The sequence below is a fragment of the Copadichromis virginalis genome, linkage group LG20 (genome assembly GCF_057382275.1).
Source record: "Copadichromis virginalis isolate Kocher_CV1m ecotype Utaka linkage group LG20, C_Virginalis_male_GT1.1, whole genome shotgun sequence".
In the NCBI taxonomy this organism is placed as follows: Eukaryota; Metazoa; Chordata; class Actinopteri; order Cichliformes; family Cichlidae; genus Copadichromis; species Copadichromis virginalis.
In genome coordinates this window covers 21,561,021-21,573,072 of record NC_140637.1, presented here as the reverse complement: position 1 = coordinate 21,573,072, position 12,052 = coordinate 21,561,021, and the positions used below count along the sequence as shown (strand labels likewise).

The following is a 12,052-nucleotide window of genomic DNA, read 5'->3' as shown; positions in this document are numbered from 1 at the left end:
CACAACAAATAGTTATGTGTTTGCCAACTGTTGTTCATGTCTTTAATCTTTTATCAGTTCTTCTATCATATATTGCACAGACTGCTCACACTGATCCCAAAAACTTCTGAGTCAGCGATGATCTCACTCTTCACTTGTGTCTTTGTTTTTTGTTTCCTGGTTCTTTCATTCTCCATTAAATGCCCTAATCAAGACATGGCTAAGCCCTGAGCAGTCCTGATAAAACCAGACCCTCTTTTTCCTACCCATCTCTCTTCCCCATCTGTAGATATCCGTTCTGGTCTGTTTCGATAGGGCTCTATTAAGGGGGAAAGCATTCATCTATATTTAAATATGAGCCAAACTGCGAGTGGTTTGCTGAAATAGCTCAGAAAACATATGTTAGTCGTTCTCTGCCACGGTTGAGGTGAACTGTAAGAAGCGTTTCCCCACTTTGACACAAAAATAGAAGTAAAGCCTCTCCTTCCTTCTCTGTCTGTCTCTCCTTGTGTACCTGTGGCTTGCTCAAGCAAACCTCCACCCCCATCTGTCTCTCAGGATGTCTCAGAATAAACACTGGCAATTAGCAAACACATAAAGTCAGGGCAAGGGTCAGATAAGATGTCATAACACAAATGGGTGGGCTGTCTGCTTCCTGCACACGAGCACTGAGGATGATTTGCAAGCGCATTTGACAGGGGCATAAATACAGAGTGCAAGTACATTTTCCTTTGTGCTGGCACATTTGAATAAATGCATACATGTTGGGGTGACGCATAGCTCATGGCCATTTGTGTTACTTCACTTACTTTTGGTGGAAGATCTATTTTTGCACGCCTGTGTTGTGCTTGGCTCTGAAGTGCTGCAGAAGTGGATGTGGGGAAGCAGTGTTTTTGTACCCCAAGCGAAACAGGAACATGGAACAATGGCATTTTCCCCTCCATTACACCAGGCCTGGCTGTTGCAACCTCTGGAAGAAGGCCTCCTCTGGCTGGTCTGAGTAAATAAATGTCTGGAACAGAAAGAGCAAGAGGGAATGTGAAAATGAGGGAGCCCGGTGAGCCAGCTTCCCCCCGTTAGAGTAAGACCACTGTAAGAAGGATTTGGTCTGAGGATTGGAGGCTTTTTTATCTCCGTCTCTTTTCATTAAATATGTTCAGATTGGGGAAGGAGCGGGAATGATGTGAGCAGGGACCAGAGAGACCCTGCTGACTAATCAGAAGGCAGAAGTGAAAGTTCTTTTCTTGTCACATCTGGGTTAGACTGAACTGGGTGACTCGTTGCAGCGAGAGACCATTTTTCAAAATCTACAGTGTGTAATTTTTTTTTTCTGCATATGTGCACCTGTGCCTATGGAGAAAAAAATGATGTGCTTGTGCATGTTTGCAGCAACTTGTGTTCTCATTAAGAACTGCTTCTGTTGCACTCTACTCACTCTGTGTTACAAAGAAAAGTTTTAATGCATCTACTGCTCATTACTGTGTGTTCTGCAAACTTCTGCCTTCAACTTTTTCTTTTTGCCTTTTTGGATATTACCTTACTGGGTTACAATGTAGTGCAGGAAAAGGGACAACAATTTGACTCCAGCCATTCATTTCCTAGCCAACTATCCAGGAAGTGGGGTTTAATTCTCGCCACTCTTCCTTCATCAGTGCAAACCATTTTAAACAATCCCTTTATTTTATCTCATTTGGGCTGCTATAATTATCTTTACACATCATTTGCTCATATTCCCACTACTCTAAGTGCATCTGCTAGGATTTCAACATGCTTGCACAGCTTTAGAGTTGGCTTTTTGCAACATCTAACTCAAAAGATCTGACAGCTGGGGCATTTTTATCAAATTTCTGGACTAGTGAGATGGAGATGGGATCATTTAAGCGTTATATTAAAATGCACATATTGTCAGATAATTATAGAATAGGTAGCTTGTTTTTTGGGGAGTATATTTTTATTTGCAGTGATTACGAGCTGAAAGTTTTTTATTTTGAATTTAATGTTTTATATCGTTAAATAAGCTTCTAAGAACACAAAAGTAAATGTTGGGCTTGAGGCGATATAGTTGACAGTCACGCTGTTAGAAAAATCCATAGAAGGAGAAGGGAAAACTTAAAACAGAACAATGGAGGAGGCCGATTTTTGAAGGAGCTTGACCCAGTTTCATTTGTCATTTCCTTTTTCTTTTTAGGTGCAAGTGGGGAACTTTCGACGCAAAGTTGCCACAGTGCAGCTCGGCGGCAGCGAGATGGCCATCGTGGTATCCATTGTGGTGTGCTGTGTGCTGCTGCTGCTGTGCACTGTGGGTAAGTTGTGTACACATACTTACCAGAACGTGATGGATGTATGCCTGTTATAGCAATGCGTGCTCCAGATGGGAAATAGATAAAAGGAATTCGGGGGTCATAGATTCCTGCGCCTCCCTTCATTCCTCTTCAGTATCCATTGCACAAAGACCACAGTGTTCCTCTTACCGTTTACTCCATCTGTGTGCTTATGTGTGTGTATACACTGTAATCTTTGAGTGTGTCTCTGGGGCAGGTGTATGGGTGAAAATTGGTGTTAGTGTGGATTTTCACACAGTGTCCCGGTATGAATCTGTTCTCAGATATTAAAAAAAAAAAACAAAAAAAAAAAGCCAACCTCCTTTCTTTTCTTGCCAGACTTTGTGGGTGTGACATAAATGTTGAAATATTAGTGCGTAAATCATTTTAACGTCCCGTGTTCTCACTGTGAAAAACATTGGCACAAAGTCTTTTCCACGAGCTCATAAAAGCTAAAAAAACACGAAAATAATTTCATCCATTCGAAAATCTCTCAGTCCCATTTTGACCCTGTTATTATTTCCAGGAAGTTGACAGTGTGTGATAACAGCAGTTGTTTTGTAAATTAGTTGCATTGTATTTTTCTCACTCTTTTGTGTTTTTTTTTTTTTTTTTTTTCTCAGCTCTGGTAGTGTACTGCACAAAGAGCCGAAGGGCAGAACGCTACTGGCAGAAAACGCTACTCCAAATGGAGGAGATGGAGTCCCAGATCAGAGAGGAGATCCGTAAAGGTGTGTTTATAAGAACATCACACACACACACATGAGCGCACCAGTACAAACTTTGTTATCAAAGTCACTTTTGATAGCGATTTTGAAAAAAAAATAAGTTTGCATGAAGACAGAAATGTTGACCACACTTGTTTGTGTATATCTGTGTTTGTGTGCGCGTGCGAGCAGAAAAGTATATTTGTTTTTGAGGTTTTCTAGTCTGAAGTGCGAGAAAGAAACAACAGTGGACAGATCTGTGCCTAGTAAGCGTGACTCATAAAACATAGTCTCTGCCAAATGATCAGTCACAGACAGACACACTGAGTGACCACATCGCCTCTGCTCCCTCTGCCCTATAGGAACGAGACCTTTGAGTTTGTGTTTGGTTTTGTGTCTGTGTGTGTGCGTGTCTAGGGCATTAGACCAAAGCAGTATGAAGGCCACTCCACATCTGAGCACCCAGATTTATTGTGTGGAGATAGGGGGGACGGATAGAGAAAGAAAAATGGAGGGAGGAAGCGATAGGAGCGGGAGTGAGGGCCGCAAGCTTGAGGAGAAGCAGAAGCGTGGGAGGGAGAGGAGGAGAGGAGAGGTTATTTTGTCAGAGGACACAGATAAATTTGTGGCAGAGTTCAGGGTGAGTGTGAACAAAGCACTGGATACTTTTGCTGAGAAGATGTGATAAAAGCAGGCGAAAGGGGGAGAGGGTTAAAGAAGATGGGTAATTGACATATTCCAGGTTACACAAATGGGAGTGTCATGATATTTGTCTGAAGAGTGAGGCAGAGGGGAGGTTTGGTATTCAGGCCTGCTGCTTATAATCTGGAGCTGACAGTGTGAACTGATTCAGACGATGCTTTAGCGAGCAGGAGGATAAATAACCTGGCGGTGTAATGAAATATGTTTTAAATCCCTCTGGTCTAGTATTCTCTTCTTTCTGCACAAACACAGTCTGAAGAAACAGCCATTGTAACCCAAATACGTCTCTCATCCTGCAACAGGATGCACTTTTCTATAAAGAGATCTCTGGCGTGTCATTACATGTGAACATTATCCTCTGCTGGTACATGCTAGCCAATAAAGTGGCTACAACATTGCCATGCAGATTCGAGTCAGCATCTGGACACGCTGATGCTGTTACTGCATGTAAACCTCGATCTGTACACATGTTTTGGATAAAAGCCTCAGACTGGATTTGGCTGCTCTGATTGTTGTTTGGTAAATATTTGCCTGCGTGTCGTGACGGGCTGCACAGTTTGGCAGGGAGAAAGGATGAGAGGGGAAAAAGATCAGAGGATTAGGATTTGGTATTTAACCAGAAAATGATACTAGATGGAGGAAATTAAATGATATAATTCTGTGTTTGATTTAAAATAGCTTCCTGTGAAATCAACCAGTCTTCCAGCAGGATGGGAAAATTGATGGTTACTGGATTAGTCTGAAAACAGATTTCTTGCTTACTTTACTTAGCAACAAATGAAGCTCGAGGAGCCAGAAACAGGAAGAAACCACGGTGTACAAACAGTACCCATGATTCAATCTCATTTGTTTTGTTTTGGGGGGATTTTTTTCTTTTTTGCGCCTTCAGGCTTTGCAGAACTCCAGACCGACATGACAGACCTGACCAAGGAACTGAATCGCAGCCAGGGCATCCCCTTTTTGGAGTACAAACAGTTTGTCACACGCACCTTCTTCCCCAAGGTGAGAAACCCTATTTATTCCCTGTTATCTGATTTCGACTGGCACATTGACAATACCATTTTTCTCACTGGGGTTTTAATATTTCTGCCCTGCATGTCCCATTTCCCATTTGTCATTGCTTGTAATATGCAGGGTAAAAATTCACCTTGGAACTTTTAAACATAGAGCAGAAATCCAGTGAGGTGTAGCTCAGTCTGGCACCCTGCAGGACAGTTAATATGTTCTCTATAGGTAAGCATTTTTCTGATGTGCGATCCACCCCGAAGTGGGTCTATCTGTGGGTGGGTGTTTTTCCACCAGTGCAGACGGGCACAGCTCAGCAGGCTTTGTCTTCCAACCACAGGCATGGACTTTCAAGGAGACAGAACAATGGCGGGCACTGTGACATGGAAACTTTCTCCCCGATCTCTCAAAAGACACATCGTTTTCTTTTTTTCTCCACTCACACACCCACGCTGTTTTGCAAGTACAAATGATCTTGCGCAATGACAGCCATGTCGGTTTCAGTGGACAGTGGACGCTGTTTTGTGTTTTTTTTTTTTTTTTTTGGTTTTTGTTTTTTTATTGGGAAGGAAAAGAGAGGAGGAGAGTGTTGAAAAGCTACATGGAGGGAAACATAAATTCCAGTGTTGCTACTGCAGTATCGTTTCTCCCACAGACTGTATAAAAAAGCTGGCCATAGCCTCCAGGTCTGAAAAGTGAAGCCGATGCAAAGACTCATAAAGCTGGATTTTTTTTGTATATACCAGCAAATGTATGGTTGCAAAAAGAGGCCAGATTGTGCAGTAGGTTTTTTTAATGACCTACTTCTCCCTTGATTTATAATCAGTCGCTAGTTTCAAGGCAACTCAGCATAATGTTAATTCCGTAAATTATGGTGACATTTCAGGAAAAAAAAAGCAGATACAAGTTTCTACCATACGGGTGTGCATCCTCAGTCAGACTCAACCCTTTGCGTCACATCCGGCTTTGAATAAACGAGATGGCCACAACCAAAATCTGAAGCTCAGGGCTGTCGCTGTGGAGGTCAGCAAACCAGTCTGTGACATTAGCTTGATTAGGTCCATGTATCATAGTCTGGGTTCTGTCATATTTGTCTGCTAAGACAGCAAATGAGCCTTTGTGCTCTTGTTTTTCCATGAGAGCTTCTGGTTGTCTGAGATTACACACGCGCACACACACGAAACAGTGTTAGACGCAGACTTAGACACAGTTAGAGTGCCAGCCAGACGTGGCTGTCCTGAAATGACAGACTGTGTTGAAAGGCTGCCTCTTAGCTCTCGGCCACTTTGTCTCCAAAGCCATTAAGGATCATGACGTTTTGTGTCACGGTGTCATGTTTCCTTTTCATGGTCATTCGGGACCTTTTCAAGAATTTCTGTCCCTTGCCTCCAGATTTCAAAACTTACTGCCAGCGCATAAAAGCCAGTTCTTTTTGTTTCCCCTGTTTATCTTCCGGTGTTTATGACTACAGCAGACTTTTTATGACAGTTTTCTGTGTGTGATTGTGTGTTTCAGATGTGCTCAGATTACGAGAAAAGTCTGGTCCAACCTGTCTACGAGAATGATGCTCTGGGGCCTCGAGCTTTACCAGAGACCCACCCGCTGCTGCAGGATTGGCAGGTGAGGGGTTAAGCCATTAGGTTGTTAGGTTAGGCTTTCTCCTGCCAAAGTGCTTTTTCACTTTCTTGTTTTTCAACTGGGTCACGCTGAAGCTTATTAAGGTTTCGTGGTAAGGTTGTTGTGCGTATTGTGATTTTTCTTTCCCTTCCTTCCTGTGGTTGCGAAGTTTGTGTCTGGATTATGCCACTGTACTGTCTGTGTGAACCCGCATTATGTATGCATGTCATTCAGGTGTTTCAAAGGACACAAATGTTAGCTTGTTAATGAACGCGCTTCCCGCTAAGTTGATAGCAGGCTGTAGACACACTTCCTACAGGCACTTGGACAAATTCACAGTATGCTTTATAATGAAATAGATCTCTAGTGGGTGGTGTGTGTGTGTAGGTGTGTGTGTGTGTGTAAGGATGGACGAGAGCAAGACTTATAAAGAGAGTAAAAGAGGGGGGCGTGCATTTTCACACACCTTTGTGAGAATGTGTGGTGAAAGTGAAAGCACATGCATGCGCACATTACAACGAGAGAAAGTAAAGACTGCAGTGCTAGTTTTGGGTCGGCAGCCGGGGGAGCCTGTCTAACAGTGATGAAGTGCCTTGGATCCACATTGTCTTCCCAGGAAGTGTTTTCCAGGTCACAGCAAATAAATCTCATAGGCGGGCATTTATCTTAATGGACACCCCTGTTCTCCTTCTGTCAGGCTGCAAACCACACCATATGGCTGCAGTCCAGAGGGAAGACTTCATCACACGGCTGCTTTAGACGCACTCATAGATAGGCCATACTCATTAAGTCGACTCGGCACATTTAGAGACTATCACACGCAGTAAGAGACTGGAGCAGGACGTGCAGATAGTGTGGAGGAAACCAGAGTGGGAGGTGCCTGAAGGTACACGGGGAGGAGATGTGATAGAAAGATGAAGTGTTCGGTGGATGGGTCACTCAAGATGAGAGGAGGTGAAGTAGATTAGGGGGGACGCAGCAGGTGTGTAATCCAGTTAAGGTGAAGTCATGTAGAGACATAACTGTTTAATCTCCCCTCTGTCATCAGGCCACCAACACAACAAGGCCTAACATAGAAGAGGGCATCACTCTGTTCTCCACTCTCCTCAACAACAAACACTTCCTGATCACGTTCGTCCATGCCCTGGAGCAGCAGAAAGACTTTGCTGTGCGGGACAGGTAACTGCTTCTCTTACAGCTACATTCATTTGTACGACACACAGAAAAACTGCTGTCAAGTAGACGGGTAGGAAACATTTTTTTCTCAGAGAGCCATACTGAATAAGATAAAGTGAAAGACCACACCGCAAACAACTGAAGTGAAGAATGGTGAACAAGGCTGATTAATAAGCAGGTTCCATGTATGAGTGCGCTGCACAGACACAGATACAACTTAATAAGTGGAAAGTAGCATAAAAATTAAATACTTTTATCCTGACACATCATTTTTAGCCACGTAGTATTCCACGTTATGCCTCCTAAAAGGGACAACACCACAAATAGTAGATAGTAGATACCAGAAAATAACAGTCTCTAATGATGCTTAAGTTATAACAGCCTAATAATTACATACTAAGACCAAAATGTTTTTTGTGCCAGACTTTACATATGCTCGTCTTTCTTGTGTAAACATGGGCATTTTAAAATAGTACTGTATTGAGATTGACTCATTTCTGCAGCCAGCCTTAAGTGGCCATTGAACTCTAGTTTTTGGCACTTTGTATTGGCTTCATTACGCCGGTGTTGTGCCTGCAATGAGCTTATATTAAAGTTTAATCCTTTTAATAGATCAAAGTTTATCAGTCCTTCCTTTTTTCCATCCATCCGTTTTCTTAACTTATTAAATAAGTTCTGACTTACCAATTTAACATTCAGTGTAAAATCAGTCTTAACATTAAAACTGAAGCTGTGGTCTAAAAACAAATGTATAGTGAGTTTTTCACAGGACACAAGACCATGGTTAAGGCTGTAGGTTTTTCTCTCTATCTGTTGCATATAGCTTGTGGAAAACCTTTTGCTCCAGCTTTGTAAATATACGGACATATATCAGTGTTACTTGTTTTGTTTTTTCCTGATGTCCTAAAACTGGGCTGTCATTGTGAATCAGAGAGAAATTCCAGCGGCAAGACCACATCCTTTTCCCAGCACAACATCAGCACTTACTGAGTGATGTAGCCTCTTTGTGATGGATTAGAGGGGCTTTGTTAGGGAAATCCCCTGCACCCCTGGTACTGACTCAGACACTCCCTGCATTAGATCAAACCTTTATTTGGCTCTGCTGTCACAGGTGCTGAAGGGAGGACCAAATATTGTTGTTCTTCTTTTAATGTAGCTATTTTTAAATCTCCACTGACCGCACACTGACAGGGCATGTTTGCCAGAGTCTGTTTTTGCTCATCTGTCTCAGCCGCTAATCTGTTTTCTCACCCTTCAGATGCAGTCTGGCGTCCTTGCTCACCATCGCCCTCCATGGCAAGCTGGAGTACTACACCAGTATCATGAAAGATCTGCTGGTGGACCTGATTGATGCGTCGGCTTCCAAAAACCCCAAACTAATGCTTCGCCGGACTGAGTCCGTAGTGGAGAAAATGCTAACCAACTGGATGTCCATCTGCATGTATAGCTACCTCAAGGTGAGGATGGGAAAGAAGCATGCTCAGCAGAGTAATTAATGACTCACACAAGTTTGATTAAAAGGAATTACCGCAGCTTTGATTTTCGCAAATTCTTTAGGAAACAGTGGGTGAGCCTTTTTTCCTGCTGCTGTGTGCAATCAAGCAGCAGATCAACAAGGGCTCAATTGACGCCATCACAGGAAAAGCCCGCTACACCCTCAATGAGGAGTGGCTGCTACGTGAGAATATTGAGGCCAAGCCACAGGTCTGACATCTCATTTAATTAGGCCATGCTGACAATGTCATGCTGACGATCCAAACTCATATTTTTACAAATCGTCCCATGCTTTTGTTTTTGTTTTTTTGCAGAACATCAACGTGTCCTTCCAGGGCTGTGGCATGGACTCCCTATCTGTCAGGGTCATGAACACAGACACGATCTGCCAAGTTAAGGAAAAAATCATTGAAGCCTTTTATAAAAACCTCCCATTCTCCCAGTGGCCTCGGGCCGAGGATGTCGACCTGGGTAAGAGCACATTTTCTCTGATTATTTTCATCCTCTCCCCTACCCAGCCCTCCAAGATATAGTAATCTCCTTTGCAAAAGGTCAATTCCTCTCATGAAGCTCAACTAACCTGAGGCTGCAATGTAATAAATGACAGAATGCATTGAGGAGAGTGTACAGTCATAATCACAAAGAGTTATTGCTTTCAAAAGCTGTGGACCCTGCAGTGCTGATTTGATTAATGGCCCGAGAATATTTCCACAGGTCGTGACACAGAGAGTTAGAGCACGGCTGCGGTCCGTCTTGCATATTCTTTTCCAAATTTAGAAGGAAATTGTCTAACGCTGCTGCTGTCTCTCCTTTTTTCTTTCCTCCAGAGTGGTTTGACTCAGGCAGCAACAGTAAGCTTTTGCAGGATCTAGACAACTCCTCAGTGATGGAGGACGGCCGAAAGAAACTCAACACAGTCTTCCATTACCAGGTGTGTGCTTGTGAGAGACCATTGTGGTGGGTGTTGCCTTGGTGAATTTGTATATCCTGCATGTTGCAACATAAACAGCAGGGATGCTGAGAGTGTGAACTGGAGCATGCGGTGCTTTTCATTATGCCTGCCTGTGCTTTCTTGCGTCCTCGTTCCTTCCCTTGACCCGGAAATCATTCCTCCTCCATCATATATCTCTTAAATGCACTTCAAGGAAAGAGTAGGCTTCTGGAAGTATGACAAGTATTGCCACACCTCCACATCTGGTGCCCGAATTGATGTCTGTTAGACTGATGCTGCAGAATCAAGGATTTATCATTTGGCAGGATCGGCTCCGTCTTACCTTGCATCTCTCTCTCCGTCATCCTAACTGGGAGACAAATCAGCATACTGAAAAGCATCCCGTGTAAAAGGTGTCACTGGCTGTCACCGGGTGGGGAGATGTTTCTGTGGCGGGTTTTTTTTCTCGTTTTTTGTAGGTGTTTCTGTTTGTGCTGGAGTTCGCTGCTGCACCATGTTTCTCTTTGTGACTGCACAAATCGTTTACTGCGGCATTAGCACACCGTTGATGGCTCAATTCAGTATACGATATCTGTAACAGTATAATTTATTTCAAATTAGAAGTTGTTAACTAACAGTGCGTGATTTTTACAACATTTCGAGGGCCGGGTTATGCTTAAAAGTGTTTTTATTATTTAACCACGTCAGAAGAGACAAGTGTTTTAGGTTCCTCTGAAAGTTCAAACTTAAATGTCATTCAGCGAAGCCTGATGCTGCTGCGCTCTAATTGTTTGAATTATGGAGTCCTCGTGAGTCACTGCATTAAGTGGGTTTAAACGCTGGCTTGTGTTGATTTCACACACAGATCTAACAAATACAGTAACCTCCCATGCTCTCCTCTTTGCGATTTCAACATAGGATCAACCTTATTGAAGTTAACCAAAACTAAACTAAAAGCTGAAAATAAACGTGAAGTAAAATTTTCATAAAAACTAGACATTTGAAAAAAATATCAAACTAGCTGAAACTGTTTTGTGAACTTTAGCTTTAACTAAATTGAAATAAAAAAAATAATAGAAGAAATAGTTTTAGTATTTGTTAGTTTTGTCAAAAGTTTTTACAATTTGCCGGATGAGGCTTTGATTGATGTGCTTATAGAAATTCTGGGTGTCTACAAGACGACGAGTTAACTGCTTTAAAGGAGTTTTTTTCTGTTTTTATCATAATGTCTGTACTGATTTTCCTAATTATGCCTCTGATGTGTGTCCTTCATTCAATAATAATTAAAAAAGACTACAATTAACACTCAAACTAATAAAAACTTAAGTGAAGCATTTTCAAACAAATATAAAACTGAAACAAGAAAATCAACTCTACAAACTAAACTGAGTTAAATACATAAACTCAAAAAATACAAAACTACAATAACTTGGCATAATACTCTAATGGAGCAGGCCTACCTAAAAACCTTTTCCTCGACACATCCATCTAGTAAATGCTTAGTAAAAGCTTTTAAGCTGTTTTAGTTTTAAATCATTTCAAACTTTAAATTGAAAAACAAGAGTTGCTGATTTCAGCTCTAGAGTCATAATTTAGTGTAAATGGATTGGAGTTGAAGGCAGCACGGTGATGTGGTGGGTTTGAATGCACCATCTGTGTGGCGTTAACGTGTTCTCCTGAGTCCCGGTTGGCTCTCTCCAGGTACTCCGGCTTCCTCCCACAGTCCAAAGACATGCAGTTAGTAAGGTCAGGTTAATTGGTGATTGATCATTCTAAATTGGTTGTAGGTGTAGCGTGAATGGTTGCCTGTCTCTATGTGTAGGCCCTGTGACAGACTGGCGACCTGTCCAGGGTGGGAAAGGCTCCAGCCTGTCGTAACCTTCAGCTGGATAAGTGGAAGAAGATAGATCGGTTGGAGTTTCTTCCAACTCCTATTTCCTACACAGGCGTGGACAATTCATTTTCCCAAGGATCCACATTAGAAACTCGTTGTTGTTGAGGGCCAAACCAATAAGCTTATATAAAGTAAAATTAATAATGAGCAGAAATGAGTTCATCTTACTGTTGCAGCCCTCCACAACAGTCCCAGTTTCTCATGTGGGCCCTTCGGAGAACTAATT

General features: G+C 42.4%; 1 protein-coding gene across 1 annotated transcript in view; it reads left to right on the top strand.

The window, feature by feature from the left end:
- plxnd1 (plexin D1) overlaps nt 1-12,052 on the top strand; it is a 71,597-nt gene that overhangs the window by 50,672 nt on the left and 8,873 nt on the right. Inside the window, exons 20-28 of the mRNA XM_085443855.1 lie at nt 2,168-2,282; nt 2,924-3,031; nt 4,599-4,711; nt 6,230-6,334; nt 7,380-7,510; nt 8,766-8,964; nt 9,065-9,211; nt 9,316-9,472; nt 9,829-9,932. Coding sequence (XP_085299981.1) covers nt 2,168-2,282; nt 2,924-3,031; nt 4,599-4,711; nt 6,230-6,334; nt 7,380-7,510; nt 8,766-8,964; nt 9,065-9,211; nt 9,316-9,472; nt 9,829-9,932 — 1,179 coding nt within the window. The remainder of the gene's footprint in view (nt 1-2,167; nt 2,283-2,923; nt 3,032-4,598; nt 4,712-6,229; nt 6,335-7,379; nt 7,511-8,765; nt 8,965-9,064; nt 9,212-9,315; nt 9,473-9,828; nt 9,933-12,052) is intronic.